Genomic DNA, 25,079 nt, shown 5'->3' on the forward strand with positions numbered 1-25,079 from the left:
ACCTATCAATGATCATCAATAAAAATTGTTTGAACATAAGAAGATCCCAGATAGAACACTATCGTTTCAAGCTGGCAAAAGGAACAAATGACTAAGTGAGTTTATCTTAAATGCATTTTCTTACCAAAACTTTAGAAAATCAGTTAAAACTTATCTTTTTGATAAATTTGTCTGATTTCATACTCTTGTTGTTGTATTTCTGAATTGATTTTTGTAATATTGCTGTCTATATGCAATCACTTTTTATTGTAAACCACTTTGCACTGTTTGTGGTACTGCGATATATAAAAATAAAGATATTATTATTAAACTGTGATAGCAGTTTTTAGCGCAGGGAGCCGTGCTGCTCCTGACGCTCATAGAGTTCTTATGAGCGTCGGGAGCAGCGCGAGGCATTCAGCACGGCTCCCAGCGCTAAAAACTGCTAGCACAGTTTTAATAAAAGGAGGCCAAAGTCCGGAGATCAGGTTTACAGTTGGGTTATGTGACAAGATAAGTACAGATTTTTTTCAAGCTAATATATGTACATACTTTTTTATTTGCATAGAGCAATATCAATCCGTGTGCTATGATTAGAATGACAAACAGTCCAATCCATAAGAACTGCTGCTGGGTCAGACCAGTGGTTCATTATGCCCTTCGTGCCCAGCAGTCCGCTCCCATTTTCAAAGCTTCATCATCATTCTGTGAAGAATTCAATTGTGAGCACAGCTTAGAAGGATTTGGAATGATCTAAATGAGTGGTGATAACAGTGCACAATTAAATAACTTTAAATAGTTGTGTGTCTGTGTGATTTGCTTTGATATTTGATCTTAACGTCTTGGCAGAAAAACTATAACCAAGGTGGTCTTATACTGTATTTTTGTGTGCAAAGTTCTGGACATACACAATCCCAGCTCTAAAGCTTTACATTTCTAAGAGCTAATGGAAACTCTCCTGTGTCATACACTCTCAGATGATGTCATCTACTTGCGAGGATTTATCTTGCTCCTCACTGGAGGATGATAGACACTATTCATAGGTCTTGTAACTTGGAAATCTAGGAAACCAGTGTCACACATTTCCTGCTATGACCAGTGGCTGGATCTAGCTCCTGCTCTAAGTCAAATTTAGTCTTGTCTGATTCAACAGATTTCTTACCTCTGTCCAGTATTGCTGCTTTGTTTCTGTATCCATGTGAGCAAAGCCTCCCAAAACTAGAGCCTTCATTAATGTTCTCTGCACAGGACTAGACAAGAAGTGAAGAGGTGGGCTTCGTCTTGCAAACTGCTTGGCCAAATTCCACCAATTTTCACACTGAATTACTAAGTTTGCCCTAAAAAATATATGTTTTTCATTTTGTTTAACCAACAGCTTTAATATCAATAAAAGACTAATTCATTCTAATTGTTCACTCACGATATTCCCCTTCCCCCCACACTTACTCTCTGATCTGCATAATACTAACGTATACTACTACTATCATCATTTCTATAGTGCTGCTAGACGTACGCTGCACTATACATACAGGGGCATTTTTAATTGTCTAAATCCGATTTTAAATCCAGTAGAGAAAATGGCCATTTTCAAACCAGAAATACATTTAATTTTTTGTTTTGAAAATGGCAATTTGCTAGTCTTTATCCATTAAGCCACGCCATTAAGATGTATGGGGGCCAGCATTCTTAGCAGACTGGCCACACACATCCCAGCACAGTAGTGGAGCACCCCAGTGGATTTCATATAAAAAGTCTCATGTACACTTTTCACCATTACCCCCTTACATTGTATGGGAAGCCCACCAAAAACTCACTAAAATCCTACTATACCCAAGTGTACACCACAACAGCAGCCCTTATGTCTGCAGGTGTCACCTATATGTAGGCTCAAAGTTCCTTATACAATATATGTACTTGTTAGAGTGGGATATGGGCCTGGGTCATCATCTCTATAGTCCACTGCACCAACCACTAGGCTACTCCAAGGACTTGCTTGCTGCTCTAATAGGACCAGCCATAACACCTGGAATTAACTGTTTCTTTTACATATCTGGGATGGGTGGAAAGAAGTAACATAGTAGATGACGGAAGATAAAGACCCGAATGGTCCATCCAGTCTGCCCAACCTGATTCAATTGAAATTTTTTTAATTTTTTCTTCTTAGCTATTTCTGGGCAAGAATTCAAAGTTCTACCCGGTACTGTGCTTGGGTTAAGTAAGTGACCAGTGGGGGAGTAAGGGGGCCTTAATCCCTCCATTGGTCATCTGGTCAGCTTGGGTACCTTTTTGGTACGTATTCATCACTGAAACACGTCTAGCTTCATATTTCTAATTTTTGCTCTGGATGTTTTCTATAATGTTCCATTATTGCAGAAAAACATTCAAGTCATAAGCCCAACCTAGACCCACCCAAAACATGTCCCCTAGATGCACTGTATATGAATAGCATAGAAAATCTAAAAAATGGGTTTCAAAAATAGCAATGCAGACATTTTGTCAACAAAAACATCCATCAACCACTTTGTGGAAGCTCTTCTCTTTTGAAAATGAGTTCCATATTACATTACCACTAATCATGCTTTGTATATGAGGACACAGCAAAGTAGTAGACTTAGTTTATATATGGTAGCATGCCTGGAATCTCAGTGCTATAAATTTAATCCCTGAAAATATTAAGGCAAATCATATCAATCACATATCAAAACTCCTCTTGATTAGTGAAGCCCATGAAAATCTATACTATTTTTTTGTATAGTTGTTTAATTGTTCATCAGGATCTTCAGAAAGCTGTGTGGGTCAATAACTCAACACATAGCTACCATCGTCATTGATGTGAGTATTTTAATAGTTTTTCTTCCTTTTGCATTCAAAACAATATATTTAATAATAATAATAATAATTTTATTTCTTATATACCGCCAAAGCCATAGTACCATTTGTTTTTTCTCTCTGTTGTACCATTTTTTCTCTGCCACCTAATTTTCTCTGATTGTAACATTGTACCATTTTCACTGATTGTCCAGCCCTTCTTAGTTGTAAACCGCCTAGAACTACTATGGCTTTGGCGGTATATAAGAAATAAAATTATTATTATTAGTAGTAGTAGTAGTAGTTCGAGGCGGTTTACAAGCTGGACAATCAGCGAAATTGGTACAATGGTACAAACAGAGAAAAAGGGTGGCAGAGAAAAATGGTACAAACAGAGAAAAATAGAACAATCAGCGAACGGTGGTACAATCGGCGAAGAATGGTACACACATATACATATATATAGAGAGAGAGAGATATATAGACAGATAGATAGATATAGATATATAGATATAGATAGATAGTGTATTATGACTTATCTTCATTTGCAGCGACACCTCTCCCAAGTATCGCTGCAGATAAAGATAAGTCATAATATAACATATACTAGCTTTATAGCCCGTTACATTAACGGGTGCTAGAATATATGTGTGTCTGTCTTTATTTCTTTCTCTCTCTGTCTCCTTAGCTGCTTTTTCCTGTCCATTCTCCCTTATTTTTACCTCCCGTGTCCACCACCACCCTTTCACTGCTCCCCTTATCCAGCAGCAGCCCTTCTCCCTTTGTTTTACCTCCCCCCTGTCCATCAGCACCTCGTCCTGCTCCCCCTGTCCAGCAGTAAGCCTCCCTTCATTTTTTCCCCGTGTCCATCATCACCTCTTCCTGCTCCCTCTGTCCAGCAGTAGACCTCCCTTCATTTCCCCCCCATGTCCATCAGCACCTCTTCCTGCTCCCCCTGTCCAACAATAGGCCTCCATTCCTTTCACCCCCGTCCATCATCACCTCTTCCTGCTCCCTCTGTCCAGCAGTAGGCCTCCCTTCATTTCCCCCCTGTCCATCAGCACCTCTTCCTGCTCCCCCTGTCCAGCAGTAGGCCTCCCTTCATTTCCCCCCTGTCCATCAGCACCTCTTCTTACTCCCCCTGTCCAGCAGTAGGCCTCCCTTCATTTTTCCCCCCCTGTCCATCAGCACCTCTTCCTGTTCCCCCTGTCAAGCAATAAGCCTCCCTTCCTTTTTTCCCCCCCCTGTCCATCATCACCTCTTCCTGCTCCCTCTGTCCAGCAATAGGCCTCCCTTCATTCCCCCCCCCCCTGTCCATCAGCACCCCTTCCTGCTCCCCCTGTCCACGGGAGTTAGTACAGGGCCAGGGTCTGCCATTTTCCCCAGAGTCCTTGCGCCCCCCCCCCCCCTTCCCACGGACCTGACTACCTACTCGGCGATTCAAGCAGCATGTGCAGCAGTCTTCACACGCTGCTTCGGGTCCTTCTACTGCCCTGATTTACTCTGGCACGTCTGGCAGAGCAAATCAGGGAAGTAGAAGGGCCCGAAGCAGCGTGTGAAGACTGCTGCACACGCTGCTTGAATCGCCAAGGTAGTCAGGTCCGCGGGAAGGGGGGTGATCGGAAAAGGACTCTGACTCCTGTGGTCTGTCGCGGAGGGTGGCCCGGCTCCATTTCAGCCACAGGGAAGGCTCACTGCCCCAGCTCCTTACCCGTCCGCAGCCCGGGCCAGGCCTCCCGCGCTTTATCAGCGGCCCGGCTCGCTCGGTTGTTTGTTTTTTTTGTTTACCTGGCCACTCCGCTTCCTGCATTCGCTGCTCTCCGCCAGTGACGTAATAATCGTGCATGCGCACTTGTCTTGCCACATCCCAACAGAAAAGGGAACAGGGAACACGCGAGGCAAGTGCGCATGCGCGGCTAGCATTTTATTATTTAAGATATATATATATATATATATATCTTAAATAATATATATATATTATATATATATTTGTAGCACTAGGTGGATATGTGCTTTTTGAGAGTGAGGGAGTTGTGCATGTGTCATATCTATGACAGCCAAGTGCATTGGCAAGCTATATGCTGTGGTTTCAGATAACATGATTTGTGCTTTGTTCCACAGCAAGTGAGGAGTAGTAATAGGAAGTGAAGGAGTGAACTTCTGAACTGTGTTTTTATACAAAGCTCTCTGCACTTGGGTTTCCACAAGGACCAGGGGCAGGCCACAGACTGAGGCACCTCTGGAACTGTCACAGATTTCTAGTAGTTTCCAGAACCCAGACCAACCTTGGGACTGCTTGAAGGGTGGCGATTATGACCTCACTCCAGGAGTCTTAAGCCCTGGTTCTGGCAAGAGTCTTTTGGAAAACCCAGAACCAACTGATCATGTCTATTAAGTCTACAAGCCAGGTCTACTCCAGACCAATAGACCTGTTTTGGGACTATACTATATGATGCTTCCAACATGGAAGATCTATAACCTTTAGGGTCAAGCACATCTGATTCTGGAGATCTGTAGCATTCTGTTGGAGTTGTTTATGAAACTGTTGCTGTTTAAGGATATTGCTTCTTCTGAATTTAACTAAGAAGTAGTAAAGATTCAAGTTATTCAACAATCCCTCTGATGTGGTCTACAGTTTATTAGAGAGAGTGAAAGAGAGAGAGAGAGAACAAAAAAAAATTTTGATGCATGCATGCTTGCTTGGGAGTTCAGCTGTGAAAGTTGGCTCCTGCTTTGGGTCCTCAAAATACACACTTACTAAACTTTGCATGCCCTCTGCCAGCATTCAGGAAAATAGAGGGTTACATATTTATAAAATGTTTTGAACGCAAGAGGAAGAAAACTATTAAAAATATCAGGATCATTGACAATTGCAGCTGTGTGTTGAGTTATAAATGTAATCCAGCACACACCACCATAGACCTAAAATCACTTGTTTCAGTTATTTTGCTTGGATCAAATTTTCACTTTTTAAACCATGGCTTTATCTGTGCTTTATATAGGGTAAATTTTCCTATTTCAAACACAGTATAATGTTCTTCCCTTTAGATAGGCTATATATGAGCAAGGACATGACTAAGGATTTACAAAATAATCCCATTCCACTTCATGGTGTGTGCAGGGCCAGCCTCGTTCACTAAGCATCTGCCTAAGGTGGCATAATTTTGGAAACAGCAGTAAGGCAGTCATCAGCTTGTCTAAAAACAGTCCTATTGCTGCCAGTAAGGCCTGCTGGTTCCCCCTTTGAACTGCATATGGGACCCAATGGGCCTTGAGCAAATGCTCAAGGTTCCACTTTGGCAATGATGAGGGATCATTAAACAAACTGACTGTTGTCCCAGAGGGATGCCAAGATGCTGGTAGGGGAAGAGGGAGATACTGGACTATGGAGGGGAAGGGAAGGAGAGATGCTAGACATTGGTGGTAGGGAAACTGGGCTTAAAATAAATATTTGGTTCTTACCTCGATAATTTTTCCTATAGATGAGTGTAGAGGTCCTGAACAGCTGGATAGTCACCCTTAAATCACACGTTCCTTGCAGAAGGCAATCGATCATTTTCTCGGCTCCACCTCCTTCCCCAGAGGGCTATGCTGCAGCTCCTCAGTTTGTACCAAAGAAATTGAATATCAGTATATAAGCAAAATACACAAAAGGAGGGGCTTGGGAAAACTCTCCGGTTAACAATGGTTTTGTTCTGCTCTGTAAATACCATGCAAAACCACATGAATTAAACATTTGAATGAAAAAACACAAGGTGGAATAAAACGGCCACCTATCTGAGCGCAACCTGCACTAACAATTAAGGAGTTCTTACAAATTTTTACTAGGCTCTTGAATTAAAGAAACCTTATCACTGTGCAACCCTGCTTGATAGGGGGATACAAACATGTGTTAAGACATATCTGACTGAGGCAGTCAGTCTATTATATTGCAGTACATATCTTGGAACCCCAAAAGCAGATGACGTAACAACTGACTGGTGGATTTCAGGACCTCTATACCCTCTAAAGAAAAGAAGATTATCAAGGTAAGAATCTAATCTTTCTTTTCAGTGCAATGAGTATAGAGGTCTTGAACAGCTGGGATGTACCTAAGCAGTCCCTAGAGTCCAGGGTGGGACAGACGAGCCTGCTGGCAGCACTGAGGACTCAAAAGCTATGTCCAGGCGAGCTGCTACATTCATCCTGTAAAAATTTGTAAAAAAGTGTATAGGGAGGAGCACGTCACCGCCCTACAAACTTCTTCAGGCAGAATTACCCGGGACTCTGCCCAGGAAGTTGCCACACTCCTAGTAGTATGTGCCTTCAATGAAATCGGAGATTATTTTCCACTCCTGATATGCTGCAGATATGCTCCAGATATGCTGCAGATATGGCCAGATGAATCCATCTTGAGATGGAGGCTTTAGAAGCCAGCCTTGCCTGCTGGCTTGAATTTGTCAATACAGATGATCAGTCATACGAAATTCATTGGTCTCCTCAAGATACCTGAGAAGGATTCTCCTGACATCCAGCACCTGCAAAATCCTATCGTCCTTCTTGGACCCCGTTGGATTGAAGGCAGACAGAGAAACCTTTGTTAACATGGAAGGATGAAATGACATTTGGCAAGAAGGATGGGACCATGCATATTGATACTTGAAGATCTGGCTACTGAAGCCCTTCACAGGAATAACCACTAGTGCCCTATTATAGTTTTTCAAATCCAAATGTTTTATTGTATCAATAAAAATCAATGCAGTCAAAAAAATATACAAAAACAAGAACTAATTCAATGATTAGTAATCCAATAAGCAATAACAGGGGAGTGAGTTCTATGACCTCAGGCTAGCAAATGAGGGTTAGAATGTCACTCAACCTTCCCCCTCCTGTGCTATACATTTTATACATCTACTGCCCTTTGCATATATTATTTCTATAAGCCTATAATTCTCTGCCAAGCCTACTATATTTTATTTATTTATTTAAAAAATTTACATACTGTTTAAACCTAAATGGTTTACATATCATTACATACATAATTCAGTAAGACAAATAAAATCAAACATTAACATATAATCATCGGAAAAACATGTAAAGTGTCCATGAAAAGAACAATTGCAAAGATCAGTTCCCAGAAAAATGCATTAACAAATAATAAAAGAACAAGAGGTCATTCAGAAAAGTTGAAAGGGGACAGATTCAATACAAATGCCAGGAAGTTCTTCTTTACCCAACGGGTGGTGGACACCTGGAATGCGCTTCCAGAGGACATTATAATGCAGAGTACGGTACTAGGGTTTAAGAAAGGATTGGACAATTTCCTGCTGAAAAAGGGAATAGAAGGGTATAAATAGAGGATTACTACACAGGTCCTGGACCCGTTGGGACACCGCGTGAGCAGGGCATGATGGACCTCAGGTCTGACCCAGAAGAGGCATTGCTTATGTTCTTATGTTCTTATGTTTTTAATAGTTTTCTAAAATTACCCTTGTCATAACATTTTAAAAATTGACCAAGTGAATTCCATAGTTTGACCCCCGCACAGCAAAAGACTATTTTACTGGTCTCAACATATTTTGGATTAGCATTTGTTTTTAATAATGCTGAATTCTCAGAACACAAAGACCAAGATGGTAAATAGATTGACATCTTTCCCGTGAGGGTTTTTAGCAAATCTGCTTGTGACACCTAATTTCCCTGTTCTTGGTTTGCATAGTCATACCTCACCCCCAGCTAGCCATCCACTGCAAATCTGGCATGAATCCGTTGTATCAGTGTTTGAGGAGTTCATCTATACTGAATTATCACAAAATCAAGGGATATTAAGGCAGATAGGGGCTTTTTAATTCAGGAAATCCAAGATGGCCACCACAATAGCGATTTGGCACTAAAAACAGCCCGGAGAGCTATATAAAAACTAAAAACATTCAGGGAAGAGGTTTTTAGAAGTAGGGAACACCCAATCTGACCCCATAAACCTTAAAATTTGTACTTTTCAGACCCCCCTTCCTCTGATTTTCCCCATAGGCTGCAATAGCCTGAGTTGCCACTGCAGCTATGAATGAGAAGACTTTCTGCCTCAGGCAAGCATGGAATCCAGGTGCTTGCTTCTTTGGGCTGCCAGCCAAACCTGAAAAGGTGGGCTGAGACCTCAACCCCCACTATGCTGGGGGGGTGCAGTTGGATCCCACTCCAGACCGACTCAGGGCCTCTCAGTCTGCACTCAAGGCCCAGACAAAGTCTGGGGCGAGCCTCACTACAAAAGAAATGGTCCCCTAGCATCCTCAACTGCTAGAGCAGACTGGCTAGTAAAGTACTCTGAAACCAGAGAAGCCTGCCAGCTACAGACTTCTTCACTTAGAATCTGTGTCTTCTCAAAGGCAGATCTGTCCCAGGAGCACTGGGAACTCCTGCAGCACTGAAAGCCTCAAACTCCAGGAACAAAAACCTAAAAACAAAGAAGTCAGAGCAGATCAGATACCTTCTGAACACTTGCAGAAGGGAAAAACTGAGGAGTTACAGCATAGTCATCTGGGAAAGGAGGCAGAGCGGATAAAATGATTGATGCCTTCTGCAAGAAGCACGCAGTTCGGGGGTGACTGCCCAGTTGTTCAGGACCTCTACATCTGTTGAACTGGAACTACCCTTTGGGTGGTTCACCTAGGGTATCAGATACACTTGAGCTAGCCCTGAATGTTGTAAAACTACAGTCCACTACATGCAAGAGCCCTCATTTTTAGCAATAGCTTAAAGATAAGATTCTACAGAATGGCACTTAGAATTTTACAGCCATAAATTATGAAATTTTTTGAAGATTTATACAGTAGAGTATATCTATAATATACAATAAGCCACGGTATCACATTTAAAGAGTTAGAAATCATGGATAAAGAAAGAAAAGATTGCTTTAGATATTAATTTAGATTTCAAAATTTCTCTCATTTATGGCAATACGTACTGTACAGTGCAAAGCTGGCATAGACAATATGGAAATAAAGCTTAAAGGTAAAAGCACACTAACAGACCACTGCACTTTGATTAATAAGTGAGTTCCTGCTTTAATGATGCAAACAAGTACTCTGCAACTGCCTCTAGATTTCTACCTATAGACAAAGATGCAAAATGAGAAATACAGAGCAATAGAAGCCTAATACTTACCTTTCTCTCCTCTCAACCAGCGTTACTAACAATTGTACAGTGTCAGTTGCTAGGTCCGGCTCCGAGCTCCATACAGACAGGTTGCTGACGACTTTTTCTAAAAGGTAACCTATAATCCATTGGGAGCCTTCAGTATCAGCACCAAAAGCTGTGTTAAATGGCAGGCTTATCTTGAAGAAAAAACATTGAAAATACTTGTTAATATCTAAAGCTCCAGTAGTACCAGGTTTCTGTCATGTTAAGTAAATATACTGTGCCAAAAAGGAAAACAGCTGCTTTTTAAAATAATCTATAATAATAAAACGCTAAGCGCGCATTCGCACTCTTGATGCCGTGTTGCCTGATCTGTAGTTCCGTGGCCGACAGAGTGCGCATGCGCGCTTACAGCGCATCTCTCTGTCTCGCAGCGGGCTTGCCGGCTCTGGCCACACAAAGTTCATTTTTTTGTTCAAAGCCCCCGCCGCAGCTCCTCTATCGAACCTCACCAGTCGGAGAAGACTTCCGACTCTGGCGGGGATCGAGAGAGGAAACGCAGCGTCGGCTTTGAACTAAAAAATGAACTTTGTCTGGCCGGAGCCGGCAAGCCCACTGCGAGACAGAGAGATGGCATCTGAATATTAATGGAGCGTGGGCGTAGGGGGCCTGGCTCCCCAGCTACTGCGTCCAGAAGACGGCGGTGGGTTGGCTCACCTCACGGCAGAAGTGCAGGAACCGGCTCTAACAGGCTCACCCTCCCTCTTCCCCGCGCTCTGCTCCTCTTCCGCAGATGGCATGTGCTACGGGGACGACGCTTGCTTCGTGGCCCGGCACCAGACGGTGGACGTGCTCGGTGAGTTTGTCTTCTAGGGACAGGGGAAGCATGAAAGAGGTGCTGCTGGACTATGGAAGCAGGGAAGAGGGACAGGGGAGCACAGAAGAGGTGCTGCTTCACAGGGAAGTGGGGTGGTGAGGGAAATGCTGCACAGGGAAATGGAGAGGGAGGGTATGCTGCTACTGTACAGGGAAGTGGGGTGGGGAGAGAAATGCTGCTGGTGAGAAAAGGGGGCTGAGGCTGAAAGGGAAAAGATCGGAGAAGGGGGCTGGGGGGCGGAAATGGGTTTCGAGCTGGAGCTGGGGCTGAAAATAAGGGACATGTGAGGAAAGGAGGCTTTTCTAGCACCCATTAATGTAATGGGCTTAAATACTAGTAATAATAATAATTTTAGAGGTCTTATTGGAAGCTCAAGTCAACATTACAAAGAAAAGGCAATATATATCAAACATAAGAAGCAAAATATACACAATGTAAAACAAATCGCTTCTCAAAGGCCCAAACAGGAACCTCTTATGTATTATATTATATATAATATACAAATATATACATACATCTATATCTATACACATATATAAACATATACAGGTAGTCATTGACTTATGACCATGTTCAGCTTTGACCGACTGGTCGTAAAATGATTTGGATTTAAGTCGGATAATTTTTTTAAAATATTTTTACTTTTTAAAAACAAGTATTTTTATACCCTTTATCATCATCTCTCTACATGTCATATAAATACTCATATTCAATCCTTTTCTTAGTTAACTATTTTTATTATCTTTCTTTAGACATTGTGTAGATAAAACACAAAGCATACAAAATCTTTAATTGACTGTGCTCAGTTGTGGATCATCAATGTTGTCATCCAGGTCAGCCTCCAAAGTAGCAGGAGAAGGAATTTTATTCAAATATGTTGAGCTTTGTCTGAGTTGTTTGTTCCTAATTGTCCTTGTAAATTTCACAATAGGCACAAAAAGCATCTTGTATGATTTGCTCAATCCTTGTAAACATTCAATATTTGGGTCCATTCCCTCAAAATGTGCATGAAGTTTATGTAGTTGAGATAAACTTTCTTTCTGATAACCCCTTAGTGGTGAATTTCCTTTCTGATTCCTCCTTGTTTCTTCAAATTTGTTCCTCCTTTTTTCTTCCACTATTCTTCCTTCTTCTGAGGAAATTAGTTCTTCATTCTTAAATTCTACAGATTCTTAAGAACATAAGAATAGCCTTACTGGGTCAGATCAATGGTCCATCAGGCCTAGTAGCCCGTTCTCATGGTGGCCAATCCAGGTCCCTAATACCTGGCCAAAACCCAAGGAGTAGCAACATTCCATGCTACCGATCCAGGGCAAGCAGTGGCTTGTCCCATGTCTGTCTCAATAACAGACTATGGACTTTTCTTCCAGGAAATTGTCCAAACCTTTCTTAAAACCAGCTACGCTATCCGCTCTTACCACAACCTCTGGAAGTATTTTCCTGTAACTTCATAGTGTTCCCTAGTCTTTGTAATTTTTGATGGAGTGAAAAATCAATTCACTTGACCTGTTCTACTCCAGTCAGGATTTTGTAGATTTCAATCATATCTCCCTTCAACTTTCTCTTTTTCAAGATGAAGAGACCTTTTCCTCATACGAAAGAAGTTAAGTCCCCTTTATCATCTTGGTTGCTCTTCTTTGAACCTTTTCTAGTGCCGCTATAACTTTCTTTAGATAAGGAGACCGGAATTGAATGTAATACTCCAGGTGAGATCGCCCCATGGAGCGATACAGGGGCATTATAACATTTTTAGTCTTTTTAACCATTCCTTTTTTAATAATTCCTGGCATCCTGTTTGCTTTTTCAGCCAGCACTGAAGTCAGGCTTACCAGTCTGTAATTTCCCAAATCTTCCCTCAAACCCTTTTAAAAAATCAGTGTAACATTGGCCACCCTCCAATCTTCAGGTATTACAGATGATTTTAGCGACAGGTTAAAGATCATTAACAGCAGGTCAGCAATTTCATGTTTGAGTTCTTTTAGTACCCTGTGATGTATACCATCCGGTCCAGGAGATTTATCACTTTTTAACTTGTCGATTTGACTTAGCACATCTTCCAGATTCACCGAGATTTCTTTCAGTTCTTCCACATCATTTTGTCCGGGAGACAGTAGTATAACCCTACCTTTATATTCCTTCCCTTCACACATGGAATTTCTATCCATATGGATTCCACACTGCTATCTATGTCATACAGAAGGTTTATTTGATTTGATTTAATTTCCTCTCTAACATATAGCACAACACCCCCCACCCCCAATTTGATCTACTCTATCCTTCTGATATTATTTGTACCCAGGTAATACGGTGTCCCATTGATTGTCCTCCTTCCACCAGGTCTCTGAGATGCCTATTATATCTACCTCATTATTCAGTGCAATATACTCTGAACTCTTCTATTTTATTTTTTTAGGCTTCTAGTATTTGTATACAAACACATCAAATTGTGGTTTTTCCTTGTAAATACAGGTTGCTGAGAAAAAAGGGAAAATTTACTCTGCCTTAAACACTCCTGACTTTCTTTCACCATTATTGAAACCTCTCTACTGGAACTCCCTAAAAATCCTGTTTCAATAGTATCATTCAAGGATACCTCACACCGAACCATCCGCTCCCGAGCGACTGTCGGTTTCCCCCGCATCTCAGTTTAAAAGCTGCTTTCTCTTCTTTTTAAATGTTAACGCCAGCAGCCTGGTTCCATTTCAGTTAAGGTGGAGTCCATCCTTTCGTAACAAGCTCACCCTTTCCCAGAAGGTTGCCCAGTTCCTAACAAATCTAAATCCCTCATCCCTGCACCATCATCTCAACCACGCATTGAGACTTCGGAGCTCTGCCTGTCTCTTGGGTCCTGCGTGTGGAAATAGAAGCATTTCTGAAAATGCTACCATGGAGAATCTGGATTTCAGCTTTCTACCTAAGAGCCTAAATTTGGCTTCTAGAACCTCCCTCCCACATTTTCCTATGTCACTGGTACCTACGTGTACAAAGACAGCTGGCTTCTAAACTCTAACAATTCCTCAACATCATCCACTTCACAATCCAAAGAAAGATCTTGCATCAGTTTACTATATTTTCTGTAATCATTTAAAGTTCACTTTCAAATCTTTATTAACAATGCTTAACACCTTTTCCAGATTCCATTCATGCATTTCTTTGTCACAGCCTCACATGCAGTAGTAGTATTTTTGATACATTTTCAAATATTGTAATCTTTCCAAAAATCTTGCAAAGATAATTCTGGATCAGAATCTGTTGCTGCTACTGCTTAGGCGAAGGTGATTCCCCTTGGCAACTGACATGAGCCATTGTTGTGGCATTGTCTGCAAAGACACGCATGGCCCAATTCCGGAGAAGTTGCTCGAATTGGAGGAGAGCCAGCTGGATTGCCCGAAGCTCAAGGGATTGATTGATCACTTTGTCTTGGAGAGAAACCAGCAGCCTTGAACGGGACTATCCAGGCAAAGATCACCCCAGCTGAAAAGGCTGACATCTGTCGTCAGGACCACCCAATCATAGATCTAGAGGGGAAGACCCCTGGACAAGGAAAGAGGACACATCCTCCAGGTTAGACTGTTTTGAGTCTCCGCTGTCCAGGGGAGCTGGGCATGCAACAGATCCTAGTGGAAAATAAGCACATCCTGCAGCAGGAGCAGGTGGGCCTGGGCCCATGGAACCACATCGATTATTGCCATCATAGATCCCAGGACCTGAAGGTACTTCCAGGCAGTCAGGACCAGAGATTCCAGAAAGGCCTGGATTAAGTGGCAAAGATTCTCCTGGTGGGAAACAGGCAGAAACACCTTGTTCAGACCCATGGCAAAACAAACCCCCAGGTACTCCATGTCCTGCATCAGCTCTAGGTGGTTCTTGTGGAAGTTGATGACCCAGCCTAGGCACTGAACCAGTCCGACTACTTGGCGAACTGCCAGACACTTCTTGGATTCTGTCAGAGCCCGGATTAACCAGTCGTCCAGATTCGGGTGGACTAGAACTCAGGTGAAGGTTCTGGGTGTCGTCGTCGTCAACCCAAAGGATAGCGCTGCAAACTGGTAATGCTGCTGCAGAACATGAAGCCTCAGGTACTTTCTGTGCTCTGGAAAAATGGGAATATGGAGATAGGCCTCCATCAGGTCCAGAGAAGCCACTGATGCGATCACCGAGTGCACCATTTCCATCCTGAAACAAGTAATTTTGAGGGCTGCACTGACCGCTTTGAGGTCCAAGATTGGCCTCCAGTCTTCAGAGCCTCTCTTTGGCATGATAAAATATATCGAGTATCTGCTGGAGCTCCAGAAAGTTTTATTGCCACATTGTCTAGCAACCTTTGGACTATGGCCTCCATACTGGGAAATCCAGAAAGAGCTCTGTTAGGGGCCAATGAAAATTCGAGCTTGCAGCTGTCCTGAAGAACATCCAAGATCTAGTGGTCGGAGGTGATGGCCCTCCATTCCACCAGGAAGGCCAAGAGCCACCCCCTCGACCTGCAGTGGAGTGGCCAGAGGTATGGTATCAGAACTGGTTTTTAAAGGTCAAAGCTGAGCGACTTCTCATCGCCGGGAACCACAGAACCTCTGTTTGGCTGATTGAGAAGGCTGCCCTGAGGAGCCCCCATAGTACTGATGGGAATATCCCTAAGGGGCTGGAGCCTATTATCTGACAAGGTCTTGGGTTTACAGTCCTGCACACTAGCCATAAGGTCATCCAGACCTTTACCAAACAGCAATTGCCCTCTCAAAGGAAGCCTGCTCAGGGTGACCATGAAGAACTAGTCACTGGACCACTGGTAGATCTACAACATCCTACGCGCCAAAATGGAATACGCCGAGAGCTTGCTGAACAATCTGAAGATATCATACAAGGCATGCACCCCCTAAATCAGAAAGGGAAAGTCCTGGATCATGATAGTGTTAGGATCATGGCGAAGCTTAGAATGACAAGCTCTGACCATGAAGGAAACTGCCGCTATCGCCTTTAGCCCGGCAGTTGAAGATAAGAGAGGCGTTTGAGGACAAAATCCACTCTATGGTCCTGCACGTCCTTCAGCAACACCCTTCCATCACTGGGGAGAGAAATGCGCTTAATGACCTGTGTCACCTAGGAATCTACTTTTGGGGACACAAGACGCTGGTTAAAGGCATCCGCCATCAGGTAGAGGCTGGATATAGCTCTAACGCATCGTAATGGATCCTCAGGTGCCTCCCAATTATCCGTAAGTATCTTGACAATGTCCGGATAACCAGGGAAGATTGCAGGCTGCAGTTTCTCGCTACTCATAGAAACATGATGGCCCATCTAGTCTGCCCATCCACAGTAACCATCATCTCCAGGAGATCCCACATGCCTATCCCAGGTCCTTATGAATTTAGAAAGTCTCTGGCTCCACCAACTCTACCAGGAGACTGTTCATGCATCTACCACCCTGTCTGTAAAAAAGTATTTTCTTAGATTACTCTGGAGCCTATTAACTTCGTCCTATGCCCTAAATTAATGCTATTATTATTATTACATTAGTCTGAGGCTTTTTCTTCCTCTTTTGGGTACATGCTGGGTTTGAAGAGGGGGGTACCTCGGTGCCACGATCACACAACATTTTGACTCATTATATCAACATATTATATGTTGTGCGTCCTCGTATAATTTGTTAACACATTTAAACGTCTCTATCATATCTCCCCTCTCCCTGTAAAAAGTCTGCCAATTAAATAGTGAACTAAGTCAAAAAGTCAAAGGGAACATGAAAAATACCATAAGGTATGAACAATGGGGAGTAAAAGCATAAATTTAAGTCAGAAATAACACATCCCTCGAAAATGGTAAACTTTCTTGAAAAAAGCTTTACATATGGTAGGATTAGCTCAAACATGGAGGGGTAATCTGTGTGTCTGAGCTAATCTTACCATATGTAAAGCTTTTTTCAAGAAAGTTTGCCATTTTCGAGGGATGTGTTATTTCAGAATTAAATAGTGAAGCCATAATTTTATCATTTTGAAGTCATAAAAACTATATGGGATGAAGGAGAATGTAAAGCCCTGACCAAAATGAGTACTCTTAAAACATATGTATACGGCCTAATAGAAAACCTGACTTGAATTTTTTTTCCATACAAAAATATACCCTTTGTAAAATGGGCAATACATTGTAAATTTTAGTCCCTCCCAAACCATGCTCCCTTGAAATCTCCAAATGAAGTGGATCTTTATATGTAAACAGTGGCTTTCTGAAATCATTTACACAGATGTTTCTGAAATAGCCTTTATCATCCAAACAGGATTCCAGAGACCTACAATAAAAGCAGTTGCTCATTATTCAGCTCTTCTCAATAATCTCAAAATGATTTATAACTTTCTATGAAGGGTAAATAACTTTAAATTTCTCAACAATTAGGTGCTGAAAATTGCTCCACTCATATGTGAATTTATCAGCTGCACAGGTATGATGGGCATCTATGCAATACATTTAATACATTTTAGAAAGGGCATAGAAATCAGAATTGAGATATCTAGGTAAAGACATTAACCCCCTCTTCTACAAAGCTGCGCGGTAACGGCCCCAAAGCCCTTTAAATCTCTATGGGCTTCGGGGCCATTACCGTGTGGCTTTGTAGAAGAGGGGGTAAGTTTCACTAGTATTTTAGAACAGAATTTACTGATGTAAAGTTGTTCTAAAATACAGAAGACATGGATGTTTATGCACCGGGTGCAGGCAGCATAAAATTTCACTTTAGGGAAAAATGTTGAAAATTTTCAACAGGTTGAAAATCAGCATACAAGCACATTTATTTTGGAGAATAGCAACATATATGTGAAAGTGCTAGCATGTGCATCTTTGCTATTTTATAAAAATAAATGTGAACTGCTGAGCGAAAAGGTATCAAAGTGGGGCAGGTGACTTATTTATACCACAAGATAGAGAGTTAACTGCAGAATCCTGCAAAATTTCTGACTCAAAATTAGAAACGTGTATCAATAAACTAACAACCAACCCTAGAAATCACATACTCCACTTTAGGCATTTCTTAAGTACTTACAGTTTCTAGGTTTTACAACATGAAAAACATCAAAGTTGTGAAAATATTTACATAGCCTCACTCTACTGACCCTATAATACATGTACAAAACGTTCAAAAATGAGAGATAAAGGCAGTAAAGTTAGGTCTTTTTTAGACAGGATGCTTGCATTTTAAGCAAGTAAACAACAGTCCTGGTTGGGCAACTATATTAGTTGAGCTAAAATGTCTTACGGTGCCTTCCAAAAAGAAATTAAGACAATATTATTTGATAAATTCATCTCTTAATTAAATGTTTTATTCCCAACATAATAATTTTACTGCATTAATTTAGATTTTTATTGTCTTTTACTTAATATGCTGTATTATTACTATTAATATTTTGTATTTCACCGATTGTCAAGTTTTTCTTTTTTGTGTAAACCGTCTAGAATTCTTTTGATTGAGGCGGTATAGAAAAAATAAAGTTATGTTATGTTAAAAGTTGGGAAGGGCAGCTTTCATTTGTAACCCCACTGTTGGCACCTTTTTGCTCAATGGGTCATAAGAACATAAGAAGTTGCCTCCGCTGAGGCAGACCAGAGGTCCATCCTGCCCAGCGGTCCACTCCCGCGGCGGCCCATCAGGCCTAATTGCCCGAACAGTGTCCCTGACTAATTTTGTAACTGCCACTAATCCTATCCCTATTGCCTACCTCGACTCCTATCTGTACCCCTCAATCCCTTTGTCCTCCAGGTACCGGTCCAGACCTTCTTTGAATCCCTGTAGCGTGCTTCTGCTTATCACTTCCTCTGGTAGCGCGTTCCATGTATCCACCACCCTCTGGGTGAAAAAGAACTTCCTGGCGTTTGTTCTAAACCTTTCCCCTTTCAATTTCTCTGAGTGCCCCCTTGTACTTGTGGTTCCTCATAATTTGAAAAATCTGTCCCTGTCTACTCTTTCTATGCCCTTCATGATCTTGAAGGTTTCTATCATGTCTCTTCTAAGTCTCCGCTTTTCCAGGGAGAAAAGCCCCAGCTTCTTCAGTCTGTCAGTATATGAGAGGTCTTCCATATCCTTTATTAGCTTAGTTGCTCTTCTCTGGACTCTCTCAAGTACCGCCATGTCCTTCTTGAGGTACGGCGACCAGTACTGGACACAGTACTCCAGGTGCGGGTGCACCATTGCACGATACAGTGCAGGATGACTTCCTTCGTCCTGGTCGTGATACCCTTCTTAATGATGCCCAACATTTTGTTTGCCTTCCTTGAGGCTGTGGCGCACTGCGACGACGCCTTCAATGATGTGTCTACCATCACTCCCAGGTCTCTTTCAAGGTTACTCACCCCTAGCGGTGATCCCCCCATTTTGTAAGTGAACATTGGGTTCTTTTTCCCTACATGCATGACCTTGCATTTCCCTATGTTGAAGCTCATTTGCCACTTTTTGGCCCACTCTTCCAGCGCTGTCAGATCATTTTGGAGATTTTTGCAATCCTCCTTGTTTTCAACCCTGCTGTATAGTTTGGTGTCATCCGCAAATTTAATAACCTCACATTTTGTTCCTGCCTCCAGGTCGTTAATAAATATATTGAACAGGAGCGGTCCCAGCACCGACCCCTGCGGAACTCTGCTCGTGACCCATTGCCAGTCTGAGTAGTGGCCCTTTATTCCAACCCTCTGTTTACTGTCCGCCAGCCAGTTTTTGATCCATCGGTGGACCTCCCCTTGCACCCCGTGGTTCCATAGCTTCCTTAGCAGTCTTTCATGTGGTACCTTGTCAAAGGCTTTTTGGAAGTCAAGGTAAATGATGTCTATAGATTCCCCTTTATCCACCTGGCTGTTTACCCCCTCAAAGAAGTATAATAAATTAGTGAGGCATGACCTGACCTTGCAGAAGCCATGCTGGCTTGGCTTTAGCTGCCCAGTGTTTTCGATGTGTTCCCAGCGCTTCCATCTTCTTTCCCGGGACCGAGGTCAAGCTCACCGGCCTGTAGTTTCCTGGGTCTTCCCTTGAGTGTATTTTCCTAGCACTATCAGGTTCCCTTGTCTATTTGGCATTTGAGGGGGGGAGCACAAGTGTCCATGGTGATTAAGAGGAAATCTTCCCTAATCCCTCCAGTGGAGTGCTGCTCAATAGCAGCTGTTTAACAATTCCTAAATGTGCTTGGTGGCAAGTATAACTCCCGACATCAATCTTTTAGAACAAAGATATTTCAGTGGATAAAACGTTTACCAGATGGCCATGTCCTTGTCCCACCCAAAACATGCCTAGACCGTGCCCGCTTGCCATTTGCACGCACTTGGATCTGAGACCTGTATATCTTGGCTTTGTAAAATGGAGACAAGATAAATATTTAAGTGACACTTTATACACATCTCAAATGCAAAGACAAGCTTGTAAAATGAGGGCCTTAATGTAGGCCCGATATATAAGCAAGCCTAACCTAAATACAGTATATAATTTCTATGAACATGCCAGGCATCAACAGTTTGGGGGGATTTATGAATCAACCAAAAACACTTTAGGAGCCAGCAGCAGAGACTATCTCCCCTCGCCCAAGTAGAGACTGATCAAATTTCAATTTCAGCACCAATACCAGTCCAAAATCCAGGTTCAGGTTTCGGGTGAAAACACCAGTCCATTTTCATCTGAAACCAAAACTCCCCTATCCCCATAATCACTTTCTACCCTTCCTGGGCCTACCTAATGCAGCCCTGGTGGTCTAGGAGCTCTTCAGAGACTCACTCCTGCCTGTGCTGGTTTCTAACTCAAAATGGCTGCCAGAACCTCAAGCAGAAGTCTTGCCAACACAGGCATAGCTAGAAATGATATTTTGGGTGGACCTGAGCCCCAAACTGGGTGGGCCCTGGTCCACCTGTAGCTATGCCACGGCTTGGCAGCCATTTCTACTAAAACTGGCATATAGAGTAGAGAATCTCCTAAGCCCAGCTAACTACCACCAACAAGCTAAGCCCAGGAGGGGGCTGCTGCTGGGGATGGGGGGGAGTAGGCTTGGTTTCAGTTTCTCCAATTTTGATCACAGATTTGGTTTGGCAAAAATCCCCTAGTTTAGGTTGGGATCTATTCACAAGTTGTCTCTACTGAAGCTGAAACATGGGGGAGAGGAAGAGATTAGAGGCCTGCAGCAGCTCTTTCAGGGCCTCATTTTAATAAGGAATTGTTATACTAATTCTATGTCTAAGGAAAAAGAAAGCTTAGAAAATCAGGCCCTTAATGCGTCCTGTAGGCCACTGGCAGAAATACATAGCCATCAGCCCTCTTTTCAAGTCAGTCTCTCTCTTCTCTCAACCCTATCACTGTGTCTTTTCTTCCTCACAAGTTTCTTTCCCTTATCCTACAATATCTGTCCCCTTCAAATCTCTATCTTCCAACACCCAGAAAACCACTCAGCCTTCCCCCTCCCCAATTCAGTCAGCCCTTATTATCCAGACAGGTTGGTCAACCCTCAGACCCACACTCCCCAGCTAGCAATTCCTCAATGCCACTGATCTTCACTTTTCTCTCATACTAGAGAAACATCCTCCTTTCTGCACTGCAGAGCTCCACGTCTGAGCCACACAGTGCAGGAATGCTCAAGACTGTATGGCATATTCACAGAGAGTCTTGTGATGCAGACAAATTCCTGCTCTGATTAGCAGGTGCAGCAGCAGCTGCAACAACAAAAAAGACATGAGAAAAAAGGGCACGAAAATACCAGACACTAGAGGGAAATTTCTAGTTACGTCAACCTGGTGTCTGCAATTTGTCAAGCTCTGGAACATGCTAATAATTTGGTAGCCTATTAATATATTATGAAAATTATAAATGAACCTGATATTGTATTCTAAAAATCTTAACTTCTGATTGTTTTGTTTCTATCTCAGCATAGCACAGAAGAATTACTTTGCACTGTGGTATCTGAGTCACATAAAGGCTCATAATCAAAACTTTAAAACATCCAAAAACCTGCCTAAGTAGGCACTTGGACGTTCTAATAGCCGAGACGTCCAAGTGCTGATAATCAAAAACAATTTTCTAGATGTTCAACTTCAACAGCGCTTCTAAGCTGCTGAACATCCAGAACTCAAAGGGGTGTGTTGGGAGGTGTTTTGTTGGCGAGAATCGGGTGGGCTTAGACCTGGATATCCTGCAGAGATAATCAAAGCTTTCCCAGGACAGGATTGATTCTAGAACTTGGACACGCAAGCAAATGGTCGGGTAATAGCTGTGCTCTATACCAGACAAGCTATTATTTCAAATTTAAAGCTCCAAATATGATTTTTCCATTAAAAAAAATAGATAGATAAGAAGAAAATGGCATCGGGCAAACAAAATAAAAACGATACAGGAGCCGGAGGATCAGGAACAAACAGCAATAAAAGATCAAAACCTGAACCAGGGACACCTTCAAAAGTTCCGCTGCCTTCAGAAGGAGATACAGACATGATGATGGAAATAAGACAGATCAAAGATATCGTTTTATAAATTAAAAAACAACTTCAAAAGGCAATTGACGACGTTGCCATGCTTACAAAAAGAGTGGACCTAATTGATAACAAAATAAATCACTTAGAAGAAAAATCGGAAGAGGTACATACTGAAATTATGCAAAACAAAAAAGCTTGGAAAGAAATGGAAATAATGAAAAGAGACTTGGAAGACTGTTTGAATAGGGAAAAAAGAAATAATTTAAGAATTATAGGGATGCCTGAAGGAGTGGAAAAAAATGATCCCATCTCTTTCTTGGAACAATTCCTTCCAAAAATACTACCTCTGAAATCCAAAGTGCCTCTAGAAATTGAAAGAGCACACAGAATACCAGGACAAAAAACAGCGGTACAAAAAGGTCCAAGAACTCTAATATTTAAATTATTAAGATATCAACATGTTGCTGAAATATGTCAGCTAGCAAAAGAAAATAGAAATTTACGATGTCAAGATGCACGTATACACATTGTTCCTGATTTTGCTAGAGAAACTGCCATCAAAAGAAAACAACTACTGGATTTAAGACCTCAACTAAGGGCACTAGGAGCAAGATATGGACTACTTTATCCAGCGATTATGAAAGTAACTTTGGGAAATAAAACGCAAAACTTCACTGATCACAAGAAATTAGCAGAATATCTGGAACAAAATGAACAACCAATGACTTCTTAATTAAAATGCTGAGTAAGTTTATTAAAACTGAATTCATATCAAATGACTATGTTTATATTTCATTTTCTTTTAAAATCGTTACTGCAAATATACTTTAAAAAAAAAACAGTTTAAATTAACTGATTCGAATATATGGAACTTTTTAACTTACTTTTAAAAAAAAAAAATATTAAGGAAGATCGATGTCACGAGCGTGGAACTTGATTTTGATGAAGACATAGAGAGAGAGATGACGAGCAGAGAGAACAAAGTGTTGACTTCCATTCGGTGACACTGCAGGACTCTGAGAGTTGATTGAATGCGCCAGATTTCAGAGAAACTGAGAAGGATACGTGGAGACTGTATTATGGCCAGACATTCCCTAGGAGATGTATATAGACCAGAAAAATGGTGGTCGCTTTGTCAAAAAAAAAAAAAAGAAAGGAAAGGCAATAGAACATGCATGGAAAGAAGCCTTAGTTTAACTAATGAACTGTACCGGAAGTAGATGGGATTGGATATTCTCACGTCATCACGCCTACGGAAGAAGAAGAGGAATATTGAAGAAAGAAAAAAAAAAACAAAAACTAAAAACGTTCACCACGTCTATGGAAAAAGAAGAGGGACATCGAAAAACCAGACATTTTAAACAGCTGATCTGAATTGTGAACAGTACTTGAATCTCGATAGCTGCCACTTGAATGTGCTATCTGTTTGAATCATCACGGAACGCATTGTTAAGATGGTCAACAGAGCAATTCAGAGAGAGTAATGGCGAGATCACAATTTCCCATTGAAGGTGAACTATTATATACCATTGACTCGGGAATATTTATTAAACAGCGTTTCTAGATTTAATGAAGACGCTGTGCGACGACATTGATTGATCGGGACTAACACTGCCATACGCTCAAGAATTACAGGAACGTTGAAAGATTGATCCTGCCCTCATGACCAATAAGTCTGAGAAAACGTTCATACCAGCGAAAATAAATTAAAGGATCAATATAAAATATAAGATATATTATATAAAATGAAATAAATTGTCTAAATATAGGAAGAAATAATATCTACATAAGATAGATAAGTTATTTAATTTCCAGATACATATTAATATACATTATTTTCAAGATAAAGTTCACACAAGATATAGAGGAAATTTAAGCATAGAACTCACTAAAGATTTCAATTGAATGAGTAAAAAATGAACCAGAATGAGAAAGAGATTGTGATATGATAGATTTTAAAATTATTAAAACTTTTGCATTCTAATTTGTATGAAATTATAGATGAATGGATTTTATGGATTAGAAAAAGTAATGAATGTGATGAATGAATATAGATATGAATGATAAAATAAATACATACTGATTTATTGTAAACTAATCCAATATAAGAATTTTATATACGTCAATTTATTTTACAATACATTTAATTCATCTTAACAAAACAAACTTGGAATAGATGAAAGTATGCATATAAATAAGAAAGTAAAGATATATAAAATGTTAAAATTTAATAGTAATTTTACTATTATGGAGCTTAAGAGAATTTAAATATTTTATTTTGGCTTGTAAGGAGTGATGTTAAACTTGATCTAATTTTGCGTTTCCAAGTGATCGTATATATATGGGGTGGGAAGGGAGGGAATGGGAGGGTATTAAACTTTAAGGGTTTAGGTAAAGTAGGCAATTTTTGAAATTATCTTATAAATGGGAAAATGGAGATCATAAAGAATATTGAAGATGAAATTGCTATATTACAAATTATAATAATACATGATGGATCTTAAAATAATATCTCTAAATGTTAATGGTCTCAATCACCCGATTAAAAGAAAAAAAGCATTATTATTTTTAAAAAGACAAAACGCTGATATATGCTGCATACAAGAGACCCATCTGTCAAATAATGAATCTATAAAGCTAAAAGGTGATTGGGTCAAACAATGTTATTTTTCTTCGGCAATAGGGAAAAAAGCTGGTGTTGCTATATTAATAAATAAAAAATGTTCTGCTTCATTTAAATTTAAGGCAGCTGATCCTCTTGGAAGGTGGATATATGTGGAAATGGACGTGGGAAATACCACCATGACACTCTTCAATATATATGCCCCTAATTCGAATCAGAATGAATTTTTTAAAACTCTGCAACAATTGATTCTTCCACTTGCAA

At 41.1% G+C, this 25,079-nt stretch overlaps 1 protein-coding gene across 1 annotated transcript in view; it reads right to left on the minus strand.

The window, feature by feature from the left end:
* XPO4 (exportin 4) overlaps positions 1-25,079 on the minus strand; it is a 237,878-nt gene that overhangs the window by 50,626 nt on the left and 162,173 nt on the right. The window contains exons 15-16 of the mRNA XM_033949810.1: positions 9,928-10,097; positions 1,142-1,316 (exon numbers count right to left, since the gene is read on the minus strand). Coding sequence (XP_033805701.1) covers positions 1,142-1,316; positions 9,928-10,097 — 345 coding nt within the window. The remainder of the gene's footprint in view (positions 1-1,141; positions 1,317-9,927; positions 10,098-25,079) is intronic.

This window comes from Geotrypetes seraphini, chromosome 6 (assembly GCF_902459505.1).
Source record: "Geotrypetes seraphini chromosome 6, aGeoSer1.1, whole genome shotgun sequence".
Classification (NCBI taxonomy): Eukaryota; Metazoa; Chordata; class Amphibia; order Gymnophiona; family Dermophiidae; genus Geotrypetes; species Geotrypetes seraphini.